Here is a 22,659-nt window from a genome sequence, read left to right on the forward strand (position 1 = left end):
TAAAATAAATAAATAGAGTAATAAATATGTACAATCATATATCCATATATACAGGTGCTGTGGGGAAGGGAAGGAGGCAAGACGGGGGGGATGGAGAGGGGGATGAGGGGGAGAGGAAGGAAGGGGCTCACAGTAGGGCCTTGACTGACTGAATGAATGATATTTGTTCATTCAGTCGTATTTATTGAGCTCCCACTGCGTGCAGAGCACTGTACTAAGCGCTTGGGAAGTCCAATCCAGCAACAAAGAGAGACAATCCCCGCCCACACCGGGCTCACAGCCTAGAAGGGGGGGAGACAGACAACATTTATTAATAATAATAATGATGATAGACTGTGAGCCCGCTGCTGGGTAGGGACCGACTCTATATGTTGCCAACTTGGACTTCCCAAGTGCTTAGCACAGTGCTCCGCACACAGTAAGCGCTCATTACGACTGAATGAATGAATGATATTTGTTCATTCAGTCGTATTTATTGAGCGCCCACTGCGTGCAGAGCACCGCACTAAGCCCTTGGGAAGTCCAATCCAGCAACAAAGAGAGACAATCCCCGCCCACACCGGGCTCACAGCCTAGAAGGGGGGGAGACAGACAACATTTATTAATAATAATAATGATGGTATTTGTTCATTCAGTCGTATTTACGGAGTTATAAGCAGCGCGGCTCAGGGGAAAGAGCCCGGGCTTTGGAGTCAGTGGTCATGGGTTCAAATCCCGGCTCCGCCAATTGTCAGCTGTGTGACCTTGGGCAAGTCACTTAACGTCTCTGTGCCTCAGTTCCCTCATCTGGAAAATGGGGATTGACTGTGAGCCCCCCCCGTGGGACAACCTGATCACCTTGTATCCTCCCAGCGCTTAGAACAGGGCTTTGCACATAGTAAGCGCTTAATAAATGCCATTATTATTATTATTATCTCATCTGTAAAATGAGGATTAAGACTGTGAGCCCCCCGTGGGACAACCTGATCGCCTTAGAACAGTGCTTTGCACATAGTAAGTGCTTAATAAATGCCATTATTATTATTATTATTATTATCTCATCTGTAAAATGAGGATTAAGACTGTGAGCCCCCCGTGGGACAACCTGATCGCCTCAGAACAGTGCTTTGCACATAGTAAGCGCTTAATTAATGCCATTATTATTATTATTATTATTATTATTATTATTATTATTATTATTATTATTATTATTATTATCTCATCTGTAAAATGAGGATTAAGACTGTGAGCCCCCCGTGGGACAACCTGATCGCCTTAGAACAGGGCCTTGCACATAGTAAGTGCTTAATAAATGCCATTATCATTATTATTATTATTATTATCTCATCTGTAAAATGAGGATTAAGACTGTGAGCCCCCCGTGGGACAACCTGATTGCCTTAGAACAGTGCTTTGCACATAGTAAGTGCTTAATAAACGCTATCCCAACTTGTACTTCCCAAGCGCTTAGTAATAATAAATAAATAATGATGGCATTTGTTAAGCACTTACTATGCGCAAAGCACTGTTCTAAGCGCTGGGGGGATATAACATGATCAGGCTGCCCCACGTGGGGCTCACAGTCAATCCCCATTTACAGATGAGGGCACTGAGGCTCAGAGAAGTTAAGTGACTTGCCCAAGGTCACGCAGCAGACCCTGCACACAGTAAGCGCTCAATAAATACGATTGATTATAAAAAAAAAAAAAACGTAATTCAGATTTCCTCAAATCCCGGAGCGGCCCGGGCTCGGAACTGAAAAGAGAACGGAGGATTCCTTGGAGGGTGGAAAATCAGGGTCCGTCTGGGTTTTCTGCACACAGTAAGCGCTCAATAAATCACCATCATCATCATCAATCGTATTCATTGAGCGCTCACTATGTGCAGAGCACTGTACTAAGCGCTTGGGAAGTACAAATTGGCAACATGTAGAGACAGTCCCTACCCAACAGTGGGATCACAGTCTAAAAGGGGGAGACAGAGAACAAAACCAAACATACTAACAAAATAAAATAAATAGAATAGATAGGTACAAATAAAATAAAGAGTAATAAATATGTACAAGCATATATACATATATACAGGTGCTGTAGGGAAGGGAAGGAGGTAAGATGGGGGGATGGAGAGGGGGACGAGGGGGAGAGGAAGGAAGGGCTCAGTCTGGGAAGGTCTCCTGGAGGAGGTGAGCTCTCAGCTCTCAATAAATACGATTGATTGATTGATTGATTTTCTGCTGGGGTCCGCGGCAAGGAAAAGGAGCGTCCCCTGACAACCCGCTCGACATTTTCCTCCGGCTGCCAATTATAGGTTGCCAATTTGTACTTCCCAAGCGCTTATTAGTACAGTGCTCTGCACATAGTAAGCGCCCAATAAATACGATTGATGATGATGGTGATGCTGGGTTTCCCCCCCCTCCGATGGACGTTCCCGGCTGGACGTTTTCCTCCCTCCTCCGGACGTTCCCGGCCGGCCTGCTGCAGGTACTCACACGGAAAATGGGCCCACCAGAGCTTCTTCCGTCTGCACCACTCAAGGCAACGCTGCCCTGGCTGCGATGCAGAGGCCTAGCGCTGCAAGAGGGGACGCTGCCGCTTACTACAGCGTCATTGCAATTAAAGGACCGAGACCGCATGCTCTGAATAGAGAGGGACAGAGTGGACAGAGGTTAGTACCGCATGCAACATCCACGGGACGACTGTTATCGCCACACGCAAACGGGCGGGTCTGCTCGGCGTCGCGCCGCGGTGCCGTCTTGCACACGCAACCCGCTGCGCCGTCCCTCTGGCCCGCGTTTCTTGCGAGCAGACACGCGCCGTCACACGTACAATCGATCGATCGTGTTTACTGGGCGCTTACCGTGTGCACAGCACTGGACTGAGCGCTCGGGAAGTCCAAGTTGGCAACGTATAGAGACGGTCCCTACCCAAGAGCGGGCTCACAGTCTTAAAGGGGGAGACGGACAACAGAACCAAACATACTAACAAAATAAAATAAATAGAATAGATATGTACAAGTAAAATAAATAGAGTAATAAATATGTACAGACATATATCCATATATACAGGTGCTGTGGGGAAGGGAAGGAGGTAAGGTGGGGGGGATGGAGAGGGGGACGACGTACGAAGTACCAGGAAATGAGTCCATTCACACGTCGGGACTCTAAGGAAAACAACGCAGGCTTGTTGCTTAATTTATACTGTCGCTGTCTTCATTCCTAACATATTTTGTACATTATAATAATAATAATGATGGCATTTATTAAGCGCTTACTATGTGCAAAGCACTGTTCTAAGCGCTGGGGAGGTGACAAGGTGATAGGGTTGTCCCACGGGGGGCTCACAGTCTTAACCCCCATTTTCCAGATGAGGTAACTGAGGCACAGAGAAGCTAAGTGACTTGCCCAAAGTCACACAGCTGACAATTGGCCGAGCCGAGATTCGAACCCATGACCTCTGACTCCAAAGCCCGGGCTCTTTTCCACTGAGCCACACTGCTTCTCATAGCCACACTGCTTCTCATTATACTGTCCGAAAGCGGAAAATTGACACAACGCTGATCAATGCACGTGGAAATTCATTCTCCCCCCCCCGCCCAATTCCCTTACTGTTTATGAAAATAACAAGATATTTTTTTATCATCTCTAATCATTTTTGTTCTAGTCGCGCAAAAGGAAAATGTGTTGACCACCAGACGAGCTTAATCTCCCTTTCTCTCTCTCTCTTTTTCTCTATTTCCACCACGTGAACAGTTGGATTCCCTGAGCAGAGAACTGAATCTGAGAAGCGGAGGCGAAGCAGCGTGGCTCGGTGGAAAGAGCCCGGGCTTTGGAGTCAGAGGTCATGGGTTCAAATCCCGGCTCCGCCACTTGTCAGCTGTGTGACTTTGGGCAAGTCACTTCACTTCTCTGGGCCTCAGTTCCCTCATCTGGAAAATGGGGATGAAGACTGTGAGCCCCCCGTGGGACAACCTGATCACCTTGTAACCTCCCCCGTGCTTAGAACAGTGTTTTGCACGTTGTAAGCGCTTAATAATTATTATTATCATTATTAAGTGAAATTTTTGAAGTCCTGGGATTTGTCTACGGAAAAGCTGGAAGTTCTGGCTAAGGTTTTGGGAAGGGAAACCCCCCTTCTAGACTGTGAGCCCGCTGTTGGGTAGGGACCGTCTCTATACGTTGTCAACTTGGAATCCCCAAGCGCTTAGTACAGTGCTCTGCACACAGTAAGCGCTCAATAAATACGATTGAATGAATGAATGAAAATGACCGTCTCTAGATGTTGCCAACTTGTAGTTCCCAAGCGCTTAGTACAGTGCTCTGCAAACAGTAAGCACTCAAATACGATTGAATGAATGAATGAAAATGACCGTCTCTATATGTTGCCAACTTGTACTTCCCAAGCGCTTAGTACAGTGCTCTGCACACAGTCAGCGCTCAATAAATACGATTGAATGAATGAATGAACATGACCGTCTCTAGATGTTGCCAACTTGGACTTCCCAAGCACTTAGTCCAGTGCTCTGCACACAGTCAGTGCTCAATAAATACGATTGAACGAATGAATGAATGAATGAATGAACTTCTCCGGGCCTCAGTTACCTCACCTGTAAAACGGGGGTTAAGACTGTGAGGCCCCCGTGGGATAACCTGATCACCTTGTAACCTCTGCAGTGCTTAGAACAGTGCTTGGCACATAGTAAGCGCTTAATAAATGCCATCATCATTATTATTATTATTTTTATAAATCAATCGTATTTATTGAGCGCTTACTGTGTGCAGAGCACTGTACTAAGCGCTTAGCAAAATCCTGGAAGAAGCTGGGGGCATAGGATGGTGGGGAGAAGGGGACAAGATTTACTAGTCTGGATGATGCTGAAATGAGGAACGTTTCAATCTAGCTTCAATTCTTAGAGTTGCTTACAACGGACACTATCTGGGGTGATTACGGGCCTCGGACATAGCCGATTTGTACTTCCCAACGTTTAGTACAGTGCTCTGCACACAGTAAGCGCTCAATAAATACGACTGAATGACTGGCTGAATGAATGAAACCGAAATGGCAATGGCCTCCCTAATCCCGGCTTTGGATAACTCAATCAATCAATCAATCGTATTTATTGAGCGCTTACTGTGTGCAGAGCACTGTACTAAGCGCTTGGGAAGTCCAAGTTGGCAACATATAGAGACGGTCCCTACCCAACAGTGGGCTCACAGTCTAATAACTCCTAGAAGTGACCCTAAAATCAGAGAAGCGGTGTGCCCTGGTGGAAGGAGCACAGGCCTGGGGAGTTGGAGGACCGGAGTTCTGGAATTCTGGCTCTGCCGCTGTAAGCGCTCAATAAATACGACTGATTGATCGACTGATTGATTTGGGGCGGGTCCCAACTTCTCCGGGCCTCAGTTTCCTCATCTGTACAAGGGGGAGTCAATGCCCGTTCTCCTTCATTCATTCATTCATTCAATCGTATTTATTGAGCGCTTACTGTGTGCGGAGCACTGTACTGAGCGCTTGGGAAGTCCAAGTTGGCACCACAGAGAGACGGTCCCTACCCAGCAGCGGGCTCACAGTCCAGAAGTGGGTTCATTTCGACCCACTACCTTGGCTTTTGGTACCTGCCTTTCAATCAGTCTCATTTAGCATTTCATTTGTCATTTCATTTCATTCGTGAGAAGCAGCGTGGCTCAGCGGAAAGAGCTCGGGCTTTGGAGTCGGAGGTCATGGGTTCGAATCCCGGCTCCGCCACGTGTCTGCTGTGTGACCTTGGGCAAGTCACTTCACTTCTCTGAGCCTCAGTGACCTCATCTGGAAAATGGGGGTTGACTGTGAGCCCCCCGTGGGACAACCTGATCACCCTGTATCCCCCAGCGCTTAGAACAGTGCTTTGCACGTAGTAAGCGCTTAATAAATGCCATCGTTATTATCATTATTATCCCCGCCCAGCCCTACAGCACTTTTAAATACCCCAGCGCTTGGAACAGTGCTTGACACAGAGTCGCAGAGCGAGCGCTTAACAAGTACCATAATTATTCGTAGTATTTTCTGTAATGTTATTTATTTATTTATATTAATGCCTGTCACCCCCCCTAGATTTGCAAGCTTGTTGCGGGCAGGGACCGTGTCTGTTATTTTGTTATACTGTACTCGCCCGAGTGCTTCGCACAGTGCTCTGCACCCAGTAAGTGCTCGATAAACACGACCGACTGATTAAATGGGGCGCCGATAATCTAAAAATCGGTATCTACTGAAATTACCGTAGGTACTTGTACGTAACATTCGAAGCTACAATTTCCAAAACATTTGGAAACCAAATCCATTGAGGGTCTGAGAATGGATTGAGAATGGACTGAGAAGCAGCGTGGCTCAGTGGAAAGAGCCCGCGTTTGGAAGTCCGAGGTCATGGGTTCAAATCCCGGCTCCACCACTTGTCAGCGGTGTGACTTTGGGCAAGTCACTTCACTTCTCTGGGCCTCAGTTATCTCATGTGGAAAATGGGGTTTAAGTGTGTTTAAGCCCCACGTGGGACAGCTTGATTACCTTGCATCTACCCCAGCGCTTAGAACAGTGCTTTGTACATAGTAAGCGCTTAATAAATACCACCACCATCGTCATCATCATCCATTCATTACAGCTCCTTCTCCAGTTCTAAGGATGTGAGATCGAAGTTTGTGGAGAGATGAAATTAGAAGAGATACAACTGACCGATGGGGTTTAAGTGTGTTTAAGCCGTGTGTGGGACAATTTGATTACCCCAGCGCTTAGAACAGTGCTTTGCATATAGTAAGCGCTTAATAAATCCCACCATCATCGTCATCATCATCCATTCATTACAGCTCCTTCTCCAGTTCTAAGGATGTGAGATCGAAGTTTGTGGAGAGATGAAATTCGAAGAGATACAACTGACAAATGGGGCTTAAGTGTGTTTAAGCCCCACATGGGACAGCTTGATTACCTTGTATCTATCCCAGCGCTTAGAACAGTGCTTTGTACATAGTAAGCGCTTAATAAATACCACCATCATCGTCATCATCATGCATTCATTACAGCTCCTTCTCCAGTTCTAAGGAGGTGAGATCAAGTTTGTGGAGAGATGAAATTCGAAGAGATACAACTGACAAATGGGGTTTAAGTGTGTTTAAGCCCCATATGGGACAACTTGATTACCCCAGCGCTTAGAACAGTGGTTTGCATATAGTAGGCGCTTAATAAATCCCACCATCATCGTCATCATCATCCATTCATTACAGCTCCCGCTCCAGTTCTAAGGATGTGAGATCGAAGTTTGTGGAGAGATGAAATTCGAAGATACAACTGACAAATGGGGTTTAAGTGTGTTTAAGCCCCGCGTCAGACAACTTGATTACCCTTTATCTACCCCAGCGCTTAGAACAGTGCTTTGCACATAGTAAGTGCTTGATAAATACCACCATCATCGTCATCATCATCCATTCATTACAGCTCCATCTCCAGTTCTAAGGATGTGAGATCGAAGTTTATGGAGAGATGAAATTCGAAGAGATAGAACGGACAAATGGGGTTTAAGTGTGTTTAAGCCCCACGTGGGACAATTTCATCACCCCAGTGCTTAGAACAGTGCTTTGCACATAGTAAGCGCTTAATAAATACCATCATCAACGTCATCATCATCCATTCATTACAGCTCCCTCTCCAGTTCTAAGGATGTGAGATCGAAGTTTGTGGAGAGATGAAATTCGAAGAGATACAACTGACAGATGGGGTTTAAGTGTGTTTTAAGCCCCGCGTGGGACAATTTGATTACCCCAGCGCTTAGAACAGTGCTCTGCACATAGTAAGCGCTTGATAAACACCACCATCATCGTCATCATCATCCATTCATTACAGCTCCCTCTCCAGTTCTAAGGATGTGAGATCGAAGTTTGCGGGGAGATGAAATTCGAAGAGACTGACAAATGGGCTTTAAGTGTGTTTAAGCCCCACGTCAGACAACTTGATTACCTTGTATCTACCCCAGCGCTTAGAACAGTGCTTTGCACATAGTAAGCGCTTGATAAATACCACCACCACCGTCATCATCATCCATTCATTACAGCTCCCGCTCCAGTTCTAAGGATGTGAGATCGAAGTTTGTGGAGAGATGAAATTCGAAGAGATAACAACTTTTACAGAGTTGAGCGACCCCAAAACGCTTAGGGAAATGCAGGAAATCAGCCATCAGGACCATTTTGGAGGGCCTGCTTCTGCTCAGCCAGCAGTCCGGGCTGCCTAGACAAACCCCAAGCAGAGGGCCTGGGGGTCAGGCCCCGGCCCCCGGTGTACGTGCGAGGAGGTCATCATCATCATCAATCGTATTTATTGAGCGCTTACTGTGTGCAGAGCACTGTACTAAGCGCTTGGGAAGTCCAAGTTGGGTCGACGGGCACTCTCAACTGGGCGGGGAGACGGCGGGGCCCAGGGATCAGCTGCCACCCGTTTGGCCCAGGTGGGAGCCCCGGTTTCCCCAAATTGGGAGGAGCCCGTGCTCGGGGGACGGGGACGGAGGTCGGGGGGAATCCCAAGGACAGCGGGATCGGCGGCATTCTCTATGCGCTCACTCGCGGCCCTCGTGTTGGTCTTTCCTTTTCCTTCCCCTCCCCTCCCTCGGCCGGTCCTGAGAAGTCAGGGTGTCCCCCGCCGCCGCTCCCGGACCCCCCCGGTGGCCCGGCCCTCCCCGCGCGGACCTCCGGACCGTCGGACTCAAAAGAGGCAAGGCGGGAGAGGCCGAGGCGAACCGCCGCCGTTACCTTCTCTAATTTCTTGGCCTCGATGTGGCGCAGCACCTGCTCCCGCCAGTCGTGGGGGACTCTGCTCTTCCCTGGAGGGTCTAGGAGAGAATGCTCCGAGCCCACCCGGGCGTTAGGCCTCTTGGAGGGGCTACTCCGCGAGTAGCCGAAGTCGCTGACCGACATAGTTCTCTCCGGGATCTCGCCGACGGAGGGCCGGGCGCTCTGCGGCCTGGGCGCGCCAGGCCCGTCCACGCTGTAGGTCCGGGCCGAGAGGGGTCGCGGGCCGGCCGGCATGACGGGCGGCGGGGCCCGCCCCACGGGGTGCGCCTCCCGGTAGGTCAGGTACTCCCCTTCGGGAATGGGGGCCCGCCGGGCGGGGTCCGGCTCCCCCGGGTTCCCGGACGCGGTGGAGGACACGCTGCCCTGCCTCTGCAGGGCGCCCCGGGGGGCCCTGGGCACCAGCCTGTCGCCCGCGGGCACCGCCCACGGCTCCCCGTGCCGGGGCGGCCCCGACCGCTGGTGCACCCCGTAGCCGGCGCCAGCCCGCACGTTGTTGTGGTTGGAGAAGTTCAGGTGGGCGACGAGCTTGGCGTAGCCGGGGCCGTCGGGGCCGTCGGGCCGCGGGAGGCGCGGAGGCGGCAGGCCGGCCGGCTCCGTCTGGGGATTCGGCTTGGGGGGCCACAGGGCGTCCTTGCCCGGGGCGTGGCTGCTGCTGTACTGGACGTTGTACTGGGGGGGGGCCGTAGACCCTCGCCCCGGCGGCCTCTTCGGGGTTGTGATTCGAATCGAACCTGAACACCGCTTTGGCGCAGGACGCCAGGTCGGAGGAGGAGGAGGAGGAGGAGCCCGGAAACACCTGCAGGGGCCGGTCGTACAGAAGCGTGGCCGATTTGCTCCGCACGATGTTCTTGCCCTCGGTCCCGCTGGCCGCCGCCGCCGCCGCCGCCCTGGGGGCCGAGCCGGGCTGCTGGGGCCCGCCGGGGTCCCCGAGGATGTCGTAGATCCTCAGGGCTCCCGTCTCCATGTCGGTCACGCTGTGCGACTTGACGACCGGGCCGGCGGGCCCGCGGCGCGGCGGGGACAGGTCCTCGCTGCTCTTGGAAACGGCCGGGTCCGCGGAGGGCTCGGGGGCGAGGGCCGGGCCCCGCCGGGGGTCGGCCCTCCTCGCCGGGCGGGCCGGCTCCTCGGGAAGCCCGTTCGCCTCGCTCCCGGAAGGCGGGTCGGGGTACGGATCGCCGTTTTCCACGGGGGCGGTCTCCCCTCTAGCGTTGCTGTTTAAAAACCCCCTTCCGCCTCCGACGCCCTGGACCGCCTTTGCCCTTTCCACCGCCTGGTCGTTGTCGAACGTCTGCACGTTCATGTTGATCTGGTCCAACAGGCGGGATTCCCCCGAGGGGGTCTTCGGATCGACCCCTTCCTCGGCGAGAGCCCGTCTCTCCTCGATGTTCAAGTCCAATTCCGTCAGGTCGATCGGTTTTCTCTCTCGCGTGTGGAACCTCTCTTCGGTCGAGCTATCGACGTCACTTCCGTTCTGGAAGAGGCTATTGAAATTTTCATCTTCTTGCCTGCAAACAAAGCGCTCCAATTAACGCAGAGACCATCGGACGGGAAAAAGGCCCAGCTCCTGAGCAAGCGCTACGATTCGAAGCCCAAACCCATTCCCTGCACCCCTAAGAGTAAACCCAAGCGCTTAGTACAGTGCTCTGCACATAGTAAGCGCTCAGTAAATACGACTGATGAGTAACCACACGCTAGCTCGCTCCACTGTCGGTGGTTACGGGAGTCGGGCAGAGCTCCGGTGACGGAAAGATCCCCCGCTCTAGACGCCAACCTCCTTGGGCATGGGGAACGTACTAACCGACTCTATTACACCGTACTCGGTGCGGTTAGTGCTCAATAAATACCACTCGCTGATGGACTGGAAAGTTGCAGACGGCCCCCAAACCACGATCGAACCAACGCGACCTACTGGATTAGGCACGGGCCTGGGAATCGGAGGACCTGGGTTCTAATCCCGTCACTGCCCCTTTACAGCCAAGTCACTTCACTTCTCTGGGCCTCAGTTACCTCATCTGTGAAATGGGGATGAGACTGTGAGCCCCAGATGGGACTGTGTCCAACCTGATTAGCTTGTGTATCGGTAAGCGCTCAATAACTACGATTGAAGGAATGAATGAATGAATCTACCCTAGCGCTCAGTTCAGCGCCTGGCACATAGTAAGAAATGCCAAGGGAAAAAAATAGATTCAGTCATTTACAAACCAGTTCATTTATGAATATCCACATCGTCTTTGGGAGGTACGTTTTACCTATCCTTCCATTTTCAGATGGGTCAGTGGTAGGACAAGACATCAACTTGGATGTCCAACACCCCGAGGGACAGCTGAAGGAGAGACCGGACGACACCGAGTCTACGATCGCCTCGGTATCCCCCGCTTATTAATCCATTTGCTCCCCAAATCGAATCCAGAACAAGTCTCTCCACGTTGAAGAACTCTCGGCGGGTCATATACAGCACCTGTATATATGTATATATGTTAGTTCGTATAGACTGTGAGCCCACTGTTCGGTAGGGACTGTCTCTATATGTTGCCAACTTGTACTTCCCAAGCGCTTAGTACAGTGCTCTGCACACAGTGAGCACTCAATAAATATGATTGATTGATTGATTGCTCTATTTATTTATTCTACTTGTACATATCTATTCTATTTATTTTATTTTGTTAATATGTTTTGTTTTGTCCTCTGTCTCCAGCACACAGTAAGCGCTCAATAAATACGACTGATGATGATGATGAAAGAAATATTACAGAACTGCTCTGTAAAAAGAGGCAACCGGTCCTGCAATGATGCCACCGCTGGGCATCGTTCCCTTCCCTTTGCCCGCCCGCTGGCACACCTGATTTGGGAAATGACAGCGCCGGGAGCTCTCCCCTTCACCGGAGAGCGCAGCGAAGCGTCGTGGCTGCTGTCGGTGTTGAGGGAGACCGAGTCCGACATCCGAGAGGGAGAGGAACAGTTGCTGTTGTTCTGATTGCTATTCTGGGTGGCCTCATCTGAGAACGAATCCGCGTCCGGACTTTCATCTGGAACAGAATCACATCCCATCAGCTTGCAGAAACTAGTTCCGGAGACAGGTGTCAATCAATCAATCGTATTTATTGAGCGCTTACTGTGTGCAGAGCACTGTACTAAGCGCTTGGGATGTACAAGTCAGCAACATATAGAGACAGTCCCTACCCAACAGTGGGCTCACAGTCTAAATACCGTAAACACTGTACAACTGCTCCGTGGAGTGAGCGGTCAACAAAGCATGTTGAAAAAATAAATTAATTGAAATCAAGGGGATGACAGATCCTATTATCTTTATAAGTTAATCTTATTTGATGCAAGCAAATTTAACGGAGCCTTTTCTTTGTACGGTAATGATGTATTTAACACAAAGGTAAATAAAGTATAAAGTCAACTGTTCATTCCCAACAGCTGAAGTTTTTTTTGAAAAAAAACTGTGGGCTATGAGATTGTAAAGGGTGTAAGTGAGGTGATCTCTTTCTTTCCGCTTGTGTATTTTTTCCAGCGATGGAGTCTTGCCTTCTCGGTGCAAGGGCCCATCTTTGAGGCTTACCCAGACACGGTTGGGGGAACGTTTTCCAACTTCAGGTTTTGCCTTTTCTTCTTCTGTGTCCCAACGGGAGTCTTGATATGTTCTGGTAGTTTTCCTAATCTGGCCTTGGTTACTTCCATGGCAACCCCTTCAGGTAAATTTCCTTGGACGTATTCCACATAGACATTGGAATGACTACAGACAGTGTCGAGAGGGCCGTGCCGTTGACGTGAGGAATCGCGAGGAATCCACGGTGGCGACGTCCGATCGCTACGGCCTTCTGGTGGGCAGGCTGCTGGCTAACGCCGCTCGGACCCCGGCGGGGGGACGGAGCCGTCATTTTTTAGCCTCCCCCTCTAGACTGAAAGCTCGAGCCGTCATTTTTTAGTTACATTAATGTCTGTCTCCCCCTCTAGACTGAAAGCTCGTTGTGGGCAGGGATCCTCCCCCTACCAGCTCTGTTATACCGTTCTCTCCCCAGTGCTCTGCACACTGTCAACGCTCAACAAATGTGACATTGATTCATCTGAATGCACATCCGACACCCAGAGACAAGGCGGGATGTGTGGTTTGGACCGGTACACAGAAAGGCGGGAACCGAGGCCTTCCACGTCTACTTGGTTGCCGCGTAGGCTACGCGGTCCTCGGTAGGCGTTCAGTAAACACTCCTGCTGCTGCTGCTGCTGACGGTCAAACGGGGGAGGGATGAAAGCGGAGGAGGCTACTGGATGTGGTTATAGATGCCCGAGGCGGGCCGGCAATCAGGCTTTTTCTTTCCAAAGTGAGAAAGGAAATGGACCTCTTCCTAGATGAACGGCTGGGCAGACCCACAGAGCTGGGAAACCACCAGTGGACGTTTGTAAGTTAATCATTTTAATGCCCACATCCCTCACTACACTACTGCACACAGTAAGCGCTCAATAAATACGACTGATGATTGATCAATCGCATTTAGACTGTGAGCCCACTGCTGGGTAGGGACTGTCTCTATATATTGCCAATTTGTACTTCCCAAGCGCTTAGACAGTGCTCTGCACATAGTAAGCGCTCAAGAAATACGACTGATGATGATGATGATGGATGACAAGAGCTCTTTGGGTGGAACATTGCAGTTTCCACCGCTGTTATTTTCCCTCCCCCGGCTTCGCCGCCTCACCTTTCTTATTCCCGCCGAGGGCCACGACTTTTGGCTGGTTCATGGAGGTCTCTATTAGCGGCGGCCGCATCTCGGCCATTTTCATTTCTTCATCAGAAGAAAGTTCTTCGGATCCCTGTGAGGAGAGGGGAAACGTATCCTGGCGTAAAACCCTCCCCGTTGCTCAGCGGCCCCAAATTAAGGAAGTACGGGGCTGTCTCACCTCGAAAGGAACGGATGCCAGAGGAAGCAGGCATTCCCAAATTAAGTTCGAGTGAAACCGCGTTAAGGTTGGGCGTGAAAACATCAACAACGACTGAAAACACCCCGAAGTGACATACGGCAGACCCAAAGCTACTCAAACTGAACAGAACGGTCAACGAACGGATCTCACTGCTTTTGGAAACGGACGGTTTTTTGGCTCAGACTATGGCTTCGCCCGGTTGGGAAGCATTACGGAAACCGCCGAAGCAAATTCCAAAGCTGCAGTCCCGGGGCAGGGTGGTCTCCTGGAAAAGAGAGGAGCGTGGGCTCCAGGATCGGGACACCCGGATTCTAATCCTAGCTTTCCAAGCAGTTAATCAACTGATAATAATAATGATGGCATTTATTAAGCGCTTACTAGGTGCAAAGCATGATAATAATAATAATAATAATGGCATTTATTAAGCGCTTACTATGTGCAAAGCACTGTTCTAAGCGCTGAAGAGGTTACAAGGTGATCAGGTTGTCCCACGGGGGGCTCACAGTCTTCATCCCCATTTTACGGATGAGGGAACTGATGGTGTTTACAGCGCGCTTACTGTCTGCAGAACATAGCGTGTGCACAGCACTTCACTAATAAGAATAATAACAATAATGATAGCATTTATTAAGCGCTTACTATGTGCAAAGCCCTGTTCTGAGCGCTGGGGAGGTCACAAGGTGATCAGTTTGTCCCAAGGTGGGCTCACAGTCTTCATCCCCATTTTCCAGATGAGGGAACTGAGGCCTAGAGAAGTGAAGTGACTTGCCCAAAGTCACACAGCTGACAACTCTCTCCCCCTTTTAGACTGTGAGCCCACTATTGGGTAGGGACTGTCTCTATATGTTGCCAAATTGTATTTCCCAAGTGCTTAGTACAGTGGTCTGCACACAATAAGCGCTCAATAAATACGACTGATGATGATGAACTGGAAGAGCCGGGATTTGAACCCATGACCTTTGCCTTCAAAGCCCGGGCTCTTTCCGCTGAGCCACGCTGCTTCTCCCGTGGCTGGCTTTGTGATCTTGGTTAAGTCTTCCATAGAAAATGGAGATTCAGCCATTCAGTCGTATTTACTGAGCGCTTACTCTGTGCAGAGCACTGTACTAAGCGCTTGGGAAGTACAAGTTGGCAAAATAACCTGTCTGCCTCCCCCTTAACAGGGAGGCATGAGAATATAGTGAGATAGCTGATGGGAAGCACTTTGGAAAAACAGAAGTACTGGCTATCCTTTAGACCGGCTATTATCATCCTCATCATTATTATTTTTTAAATGGTGTTTGTTAAGCGCTTACTATGTGTCAAGCACTGTTCTAAGCGCTGCAGGAGATACGAGAAAAATCAGGTCCCACACGGGGCTCAGAGTCTAAGTGGGAAATGGTAGGATTTAATCCCCATTTTACAGAAGAGGGACCTAAGGCCCAGAGAAGTGAAGTGACTTGTCCGAGGTCTCTCGGGAAGCAAAGAGCAGAGCCGGGATTCGAACCCAGGGATTCCCAAGCCCGGGCTATTTCCTCTAGGCCACGCTGCTTATTACTATTACTGTCGTTATTATTCCTCTACTGAAAAATGATTCGCTTTGTGCAAGGAAATAACTCCCAGTAAGAAGGGCTTTAATGAGTTTCGCGTCCAAGATCCAGAAGGCACTCCGACATAATAATAATAATAATAATAAAATGATAGCATTGATTAAGCGCTTACTATGTGCAGAGCCCTGTTCTAAGCGCTGGGGAGGTTACAAGGTGATCAGTTTGGCCCACGGGGGGCTCACAGTCTTAATCCTCAATTTACAGATGAAGTAACTGAGGCCCAGAGAAGTTAAGTGACTTGCCCGAAGTCTCACAGTGACAAGTGGCAGAGCCGGGATTTGAACCGATGACTAGTATTATTATTATTAGAGAAGCAGCGTGGCTCAGTGGAAAGAGCACAGGCTTTGGAGTCAGAGGTCATGGGTTCAAATCCCGGCTCCACCAGGTGTCAGCTGTGAGACTTTGGGCAAGTCACTTCACTTCTCTGGGCCTCAGTTACCTCATCTGGAAAATGGGGATTAAGACTGTGAGCCCCCCATGGGACAACCTGATCACTCTGTAACCTCCCCAGCGCTTAGAACAGTGCTTCGCACATAGTAAGCACTTAATAAATGCCATCATTATTATTATTATTATTATTATTAGAAAAGCAGCATGGCCCAGCGGCCTGACAGTCAGAGGCCCTGGGTTCTAATCCCAGCTCCGCCACTCACCTGCTCTGTGACCCTGGGCAAGTCACCTCACTTCTCTGTACCTCAGTTCCCTCATCTGCAAAATGGGGATTCATACCTGTTCTCCCTCCTAATTAGGACTGTGAACCCGTTTAAGAGCCCAGGCTTTGGAGTCCTAGGTCGTGGGTTCAAATCCCGACTCCGCCAATTGTCAGCTGTGTAACTCTGGGCAAGTCACTTCACTTCTCCGGGCCTCAGTTCCCTCATCTGTAAAACGGAGATGAAGACTGTGAGCCCCCCATGGGACAACCTGATCACCTTGTAACCTCCCCAGTGCTTAGAACAGTGCTTGGCACATAGTAAGCGCTTAACAAATGCCATTATTATTATTATTATTATTGGCAGAGCGGGAATTTGAACCTCTGACTCCAAAGCCCGGGCTCTTTTCACTGAGCCACGCTGCTTGCCGGATCTGACAGAGGGCACATGTGTCGTGACGCGCTTAGCCCTTGTCTGGCACCGAGGGCCCGTATGGATTCTTTTAGACTCTGAGCCCACTGTTGGGTAGGGACCGTCTCTATATGTTGCCAATTTGTACTTCCCAAGCGCTTAGTACAGTGCTCTGCACATAGTAAGCGCTCAACAAATACGATTGATGATGATGATGATTCGGTGCGGGGCTGAGCCGGACACCGACGGCACTCCACAGGGTGAGTTTTCCTGAACGCAGGGGGCTGTGAGGGAACGCGACCCCCGCACGACGGAAGATGGGGGACATTTGGATGGCTCTCTGCTAAAAACGAGATGGAAGAAATTTACTTTGGGAGAGTTTCGCCCTGGCCAACTAAGGACCCCCTGATCCCAAAGCCAGAGGACCTGGAAAAGCCCCGTTAACCGTCGGTGGGGGGGGGTTTGCTCCGAAGAGGCAGCCCGGAGTCCGGGAAGGAAAGAGGGAGGAAGAGCTGGGGAAGAGGCTGACCCTTAGGGGGTCACCTCGGAGAGACGCCGCAGATGGGTGGAGAGGCCGGGTTGCTCCGTGCGCAGCAGAATCCAACAGGAACCATTACTCCGGGTGACGACAACTGCGTGCATGACAATGTGGTGCACATAATAATAATAATAATAATGGCATTTATTAAGTGCTTACTATGTGCAAAGCACTGGATAATAATGATGGAGTTTATTAAGCGCTTATTATGTGCAAAGCACCGTTCTAAGCACTGGATAATAATGATGGCATTTATTAAGTGCTTACTATGTGCAAAGCACCGTTCTAAGTGTGGGGCGTTTACAAGGTGATCAGGTTGTCCCACGGGGGCTCACAGTCTTCACCCCCATTTTACAGATGAGGGAACTGAGGCACAGAGAAGTGACTTGCCCAAAGTCACCCAGCTGACAATTGGCGGAGCCGGGATTTGAACCCAGGAACTCTGATTCCAAAGCCCGGGCTCTTTTCCACTGAGCCCTAGCACTTAGTCCAGTGCTCTGCACACAGTGAGCGCTCAATAGATACGACTGAATGAATGAATGAATCAAAGCTAAGGCTTATTGATTTTCCTTTCACCTATAAGATAGCCATGTGCTACTGTTAAAAACTGGGATGTGTCAGCAAAAGCCCTCGACTCTGAGGCAAAAACGAACCTGATTTCATGGGCCGCGGTCAAAAGCAGCCGGCTTAATGTGAGGCTGGAGCGTTACCTAAATTGCACTAGGGTTGAGCGAACAGGACGTCACCAAAATCATCTAGCGGAGAAGAACTGTTTCCAAAACCCGTTCTCCTTTTCCCAGATATTGACGTGGCCATTTTCAAACAGCCTCAGAGTCAGCCTCGATGAAGGAGTGCCCCCCGGCATCTTTAAACAGGAAGCTGTTTGGGAACGTTTGGGTCATTGATCAATCAATCAATCAATTGAGCGCTTACTGTGTACAAAGCACTGTACTAAGCGCTTGGGAAGTCCAAGTTGGCAACATATAGAGACGGTCCCTACCCAACAGTGGGCTCACAGTCTTGCGGATGGCTGACCCGGTGGTAATCAGGGCCCCGCAATAAGAGCACGATAGGTTTGGGTTCGGAGCGTCTACCGCCCGGGCACATGGGGTGTGTAGGAGGGTGCAGGGAGTTTGGCTCTGCCTGCCTGCCTGAAGGCAGAAGAGGAGGAAGGGGTGTCGGTTGTCGGAGAAGCCTTCCCGTCCCCACTTCCCAAACCCCGGAGACAGCGCCCGCCAAATCCGAGCTCGGGGGAATCGAACCCCGGGCTCAAAGAGCGCCGGGCGGGCAGGACCCGGGACATTGTGAATAAACGTACCAGCTTTTAAAAGACCGGGGGAAACCCATTTGCCTCGGTGAAACGCTCTAAACAATCCTTCTACGGCTTCTTCCTCAAGCCCCCAGGACAAAGGGAAAACAACTGTAGGCTGCAGATCCTTCTAAACAAAGTCAAATACCTGATAGGGACCAAATAACTGCCCATGGGAAGTCGCCAAAAGGCTGTTTTTTGAGAAAAGCCCTGTGAATGCTGTCACCCCCCAGGGGCCCCTGCAAGGCTCTTGGACCTCTCTGTCTGGTCTGGTCAGGATGCTGTTTTATTGCTGGGAATCGGGTGAGTAGGTACGTTATGGCCTGTTCTTTCTGCTCCTCTAATTTTTCGTTTTCTTCCTGTGCATTTATCCATTTTCGTGTGGTTCCTCTTCATTTCATATATACATATTCATTTCATATAAATTTCATTTCATATAAATACATATTTATTACTTTTATTTATTTTACCTGTATATATCTATTTATTTTATTTTGTTAGTATGTTTGGTTTTGTTCTCTGTCTCCCCCTTTCAGACTGTGAGCCCACTGTTGGGTAGGGCCTGTCTTTATATGTTGCCAACTTGGACTTCCCAAGCGCTTAGTACAGTGCTCTGCACACAGTAAGCGCTCAATAAATACGACTGATTGATTGATTGATTGATGGCTGGATGGGGAGGAGAGAGGCGGGTAGACATCCAAGCCTTCCTGAGCTCATCGTCGACTTGCAGACGTCTTCCATGGGAACAAGGGCCAGGATCCAGGCCTCTGGACAACGTCTAGTTGCTGGCTGGGTTCACCTTAGTACAGCGCTTAGTACAGCGCTCTGCACACAGTAAGCGCTCAATAAATACGATCAATTTGATCACGACCCTTAGCAGGAAGCTAGTCGAGTCATCCGAGCCCGCTTCTCTACTGTAAAAATCTCCCCTTCCCCTCGGCCGGAGAATGGAGACGGGAGGCCGTGTGCGCATTTCGGCCTCCCTCTATTTCACGGCCACGTGCCCTCCACCTTAAGCATCCGATCGTTCCAATAGATAGATCCGGGCTCTATCGATTCTAGGCTCCGGCGCCCACAGTGAGCCGGACGAGAAGGATGGACCCCCGGGTTAATACCTCCAAAGCACAAATCCAGACTCTGTACCTAATTTACTGACCCTTTCCGTCCTTTAACCTATTTCTCGACAGAGATCAGCTTGGCGGGGTTTTAAGGCAATGCCATTCTCCATGGTGCTCAGGTGCTTAGCTAGAAAATGGGTGTCAGGAAACCTTGCTCCAATTCCGGCTGTGGACGCTGTCCTTGGCTACATCACTTCAGCTTTCTGAAGCTCAGTTTCTTCGTCTGTAAAACGCAGGAGGTGGCGGATGTTATTTTGAGACAAAAAAAACACCTCCGCCCTTTTCAAAAGAAAGGGGTAGCGTTATTTCCCTTAGAAAAACATCATTAAAGGGGCCTCCGGTTTCTGAAACCTGTAGCTTTGGCCAAAAGTTCAGGAAAGAGTGGGTTGGAGAGTCAAAAGAAAGGAACACCATGGGTTGGCAAAGAAGAACCAAAATCGAATCACTCGTCAAGAGTCCTTTCCCTTCCCCACCCGGTTCGTGTGTGGTGAGGTACGGTGCTCTGCACACAGCAAGCGCTCAATAAATACGATTGAAGGAATCATCATCATCATCAATCGTATTTATTGAGCGCTTACTATGTGCAGAGCACTGTACTAAGCGCTTGGGAAGTACAAATTGGTGACATATAGAGACAGTCCCTACCCAACAGTGGGCTCACAGTCTAAAAGGGGGAGACAGAGAACAAAACCAAACATACTAACAAAATCAAATAAATAGAATAGATATGTACAAATGAAATAAATAAATAAATAAATATGAATGAATGAATGAAAGGCATGAGAAACGAACCATGAAGCAAGTTTTCAAGCATTTTTCAGTTCTCCCTTCCTCTCAATTCTCCCAGCAGCCACACAAAAGGGGGAGACAGAGAACAAAACCAAACATACTAACAAAATAAAATAAATAGAATAGATATGTACAAATACAATGAATAAATAAATAAAGATGAATGAATGAATGAAAGGCATGAGAAATGAACCATGAAGCAAGTTTTCAAGCATTTTTCAGTTCTCCCTTCCTCTCAATTCTCCCAGCAGCCACACAAAAGGGGGAGACAGAGAACAAAACCAAACATACTAACAAAATAAAATAAATAGAATAGATATGTACAAATGAAATAAATAAATAAATAAATATGAATGAATGAATGAAAGGCATGAGAAATGAACCATGAAGCAAGTTTTCAAGCATTTTTCAGTTCTCCCTTCCTCTCAATTCTCCCAGCAGCCACACAAAAGGGGGAGACAGAGAACAAAACCAAACATACTAACAAAATAAAATAAATAGAATAGATATGTACAAATACAATGAATAAATAAATAAAGATGAATGAATGAATGAAAGGCATGAGAAATGAACCATGAAGCAAGTTTTCAAGCATTTTTCAGTTCTCCCTTCCTCTCAATTCTCCCAGCAGCCACGCATTTCCAGCCCAACCTGGAAAAACAGGTCCTCTGTGTTGAAAGTCGGAGCGCTCACCCCTATGTCCCGCTGCCACGCCAGAGAGGCGCCGGGAGCCTCTCGGCGATATGTTTATTCATTAACTCTGTTTATTCATAACTCTGCCAAATGAGCCGCTTTGCTATCTCTCAGGGCAAAAGTGACATAACACCAGAGAAACCGTGCCATACCTCCATCGTGCCTTCTTGACTGGTGCTCGTCTTGGGGCTTCCGGGGGCTACGGCGTTGGCGTCGGTCTCCGAGTTTTCCGGGCTCATTTCGGCTTCTGCTTCACTGGCCTTCTGCACACAGTTTCCCATCGAGTACTGTTCCCTGTCTTCCGCTTGTCCTTTGACTGGAATCCCCTCTGAAGTCTAATAAGAGAAAAAAGCCGATGGAGAAATGCTTACGATAACGACGACGACGACGATATTTGGTAAGTGCTTATGCGCCAAGCACTGTTCTACGCACTGGGGTAGGTCCAAGTTGATCGGGTCGGACACAGTAGTCCCTAGCCCACACGGGGCTCGTGGTCTAAGGAGGACGGAGAAACGGTATTGACTCCCCATTTTACAGCTGAGGAAAATGAGGCCCAGAAAAGTCAAGTGACTTGTCCAAGGTCGCCCAGAAGACCAAATGACGGAACCAGGCCTGGTCCCCTGACTCCCAGAAGCGGGCTCTTCCCACCAGGCCAGGCTGCTCCTGAGAGTCAGAAGGTCATGGATTCTAATCCCGGCACCGCCACTTGTCTGTTGTGTGGCCTTGGGCAAGCCACTTAACTTCTCTGTCCCTCAGTTACCTCATCTATAAAACGGGAATTAAGAGTGTGAGCCCCATGAGGGACAGGGGCTGTGTCCAACTCGATCTATCTGTATCCATCCCAGGGCTTAGGACGGTACTTGGCACCTAATAAATGCTTAACAAATACCAAAATTATTATTATTAGGCTTACTACACTTGGACGAAAATAAAAAATCCTTTTCGAAGAAGTTTTACCCCAGGTTTATCCTATTATGTGGGCAGATCTCCAGGGGAAAACGAAGCCCTGGTCAGCTGGGGGCAGGGGCGGAGAGGAAAGAGGTGCTGCGTGTACAGGAGGAAGAGAGGATATGTTGCCAATTTGTACTTCCCAAGCGCTTAGTACAGTGCTCTGCACACAGTAAGCGCTCAGTAAATACGATTGAATGAATGGATGAATGAATGAAAGGTTTACAAAGTTTTGAATCTGCAGGCAAAGGAGGAAATGAGGCAGTCGTTTGAAGATCTGGAGTAGGCTTTTGTCTGTCCTCTGTCTCGGCTGCGATTTAATAATGATGGCATTTATTAAGCGCTTACTATGTGCAAAGCACTGTTCTAAGCGCTGGGGACGATACAAGGTAATCAGGTTGTCCCACGGGCGGCTTACAGTCTTAATCCCCATTTTACAGATGAGGTAACTGAGGCGCAGAGAATAATAATAATAATAATGATGATGGCATTTATTAAGCGCTTACTATGTGCAGAGCACTGTTCAAAGCGCTGGGGAGGATACAAGGTAATCAGGTTGTCCCATGGGCGGCTTACAGTCTTAATCCCCATTTTACAGATGAGGTAACTGAGGCGCAGAGAATAATAATAATATTGACATGACTTTCTAACCTTTACACCCGCCTCTTTTACTACGACTTGCTGGTCCTCTGGTGCTTTTGACTCTTTCCCGGAGTCTTCCGCTGTTTCTTCTTTTAATCTGTGGACGATCGTCTGAACTGTTTTCACCATGTTCTTCAGTTCGTCCGGGTAGGGGGTTGGATATCTCTTTAAGTTTCCCTCCTGTAAAAAAAAAAAAAAAGAAAAGAAAAGAAAAGAAAAGAAAGGAAAAGAAAAGAAAGGAAAAGAAAAGAAGAGAAAAAAGATCAAAGT

General features: G+C 49.2%; 1 protein-coding gene across 1 annotated transcript in view; it reads right to left on the bottom strand.

Moving 5' to 3' along the window:
• Positions 1-22,659, bottom strand: part of ERBIN (erbb2 interacting protein) — a 231,367-nt gene that overhangs the window by 26,043 nt on the left and 182,665 nt on the right. The window contains 7 exon segments of the mRNA XM_038765465.1: positions 2,468-2,614; positions 8,738-9,479; positions 9,481-10,284; positions 11,619-11,805; positions 13,480-13,594; positions 20,952-21,134; positions 22,399-22,569. Coding sequence (XP_038621393.1) covers positions 2,468-2,614; positions 8,738-9,479; positions 9,481-10,284; positions 11,619-11,805; positions 13,480-13,594; positions 20,952-21,134; positions 22,399-22,569 — 2,349 coding nt within the window.

The sequence above is a fragment of the Tachyglossus aculeatus genome, chromosome 23, assembly GCF_015852505.1.
Source record: "Tachyglossus aculeatus isolate mTacAcu1 chromosome 23, mTacAcu1.pri, whole genome shotgun sequence".
NCBI classification, from domain to species: domain Eukaryota; kingdom Metazoa; phylum Chordata; class Mammalia; order Monotremata; family Tachyglossidae; genus Tachyglossus; species Tachyglossus aculeatus.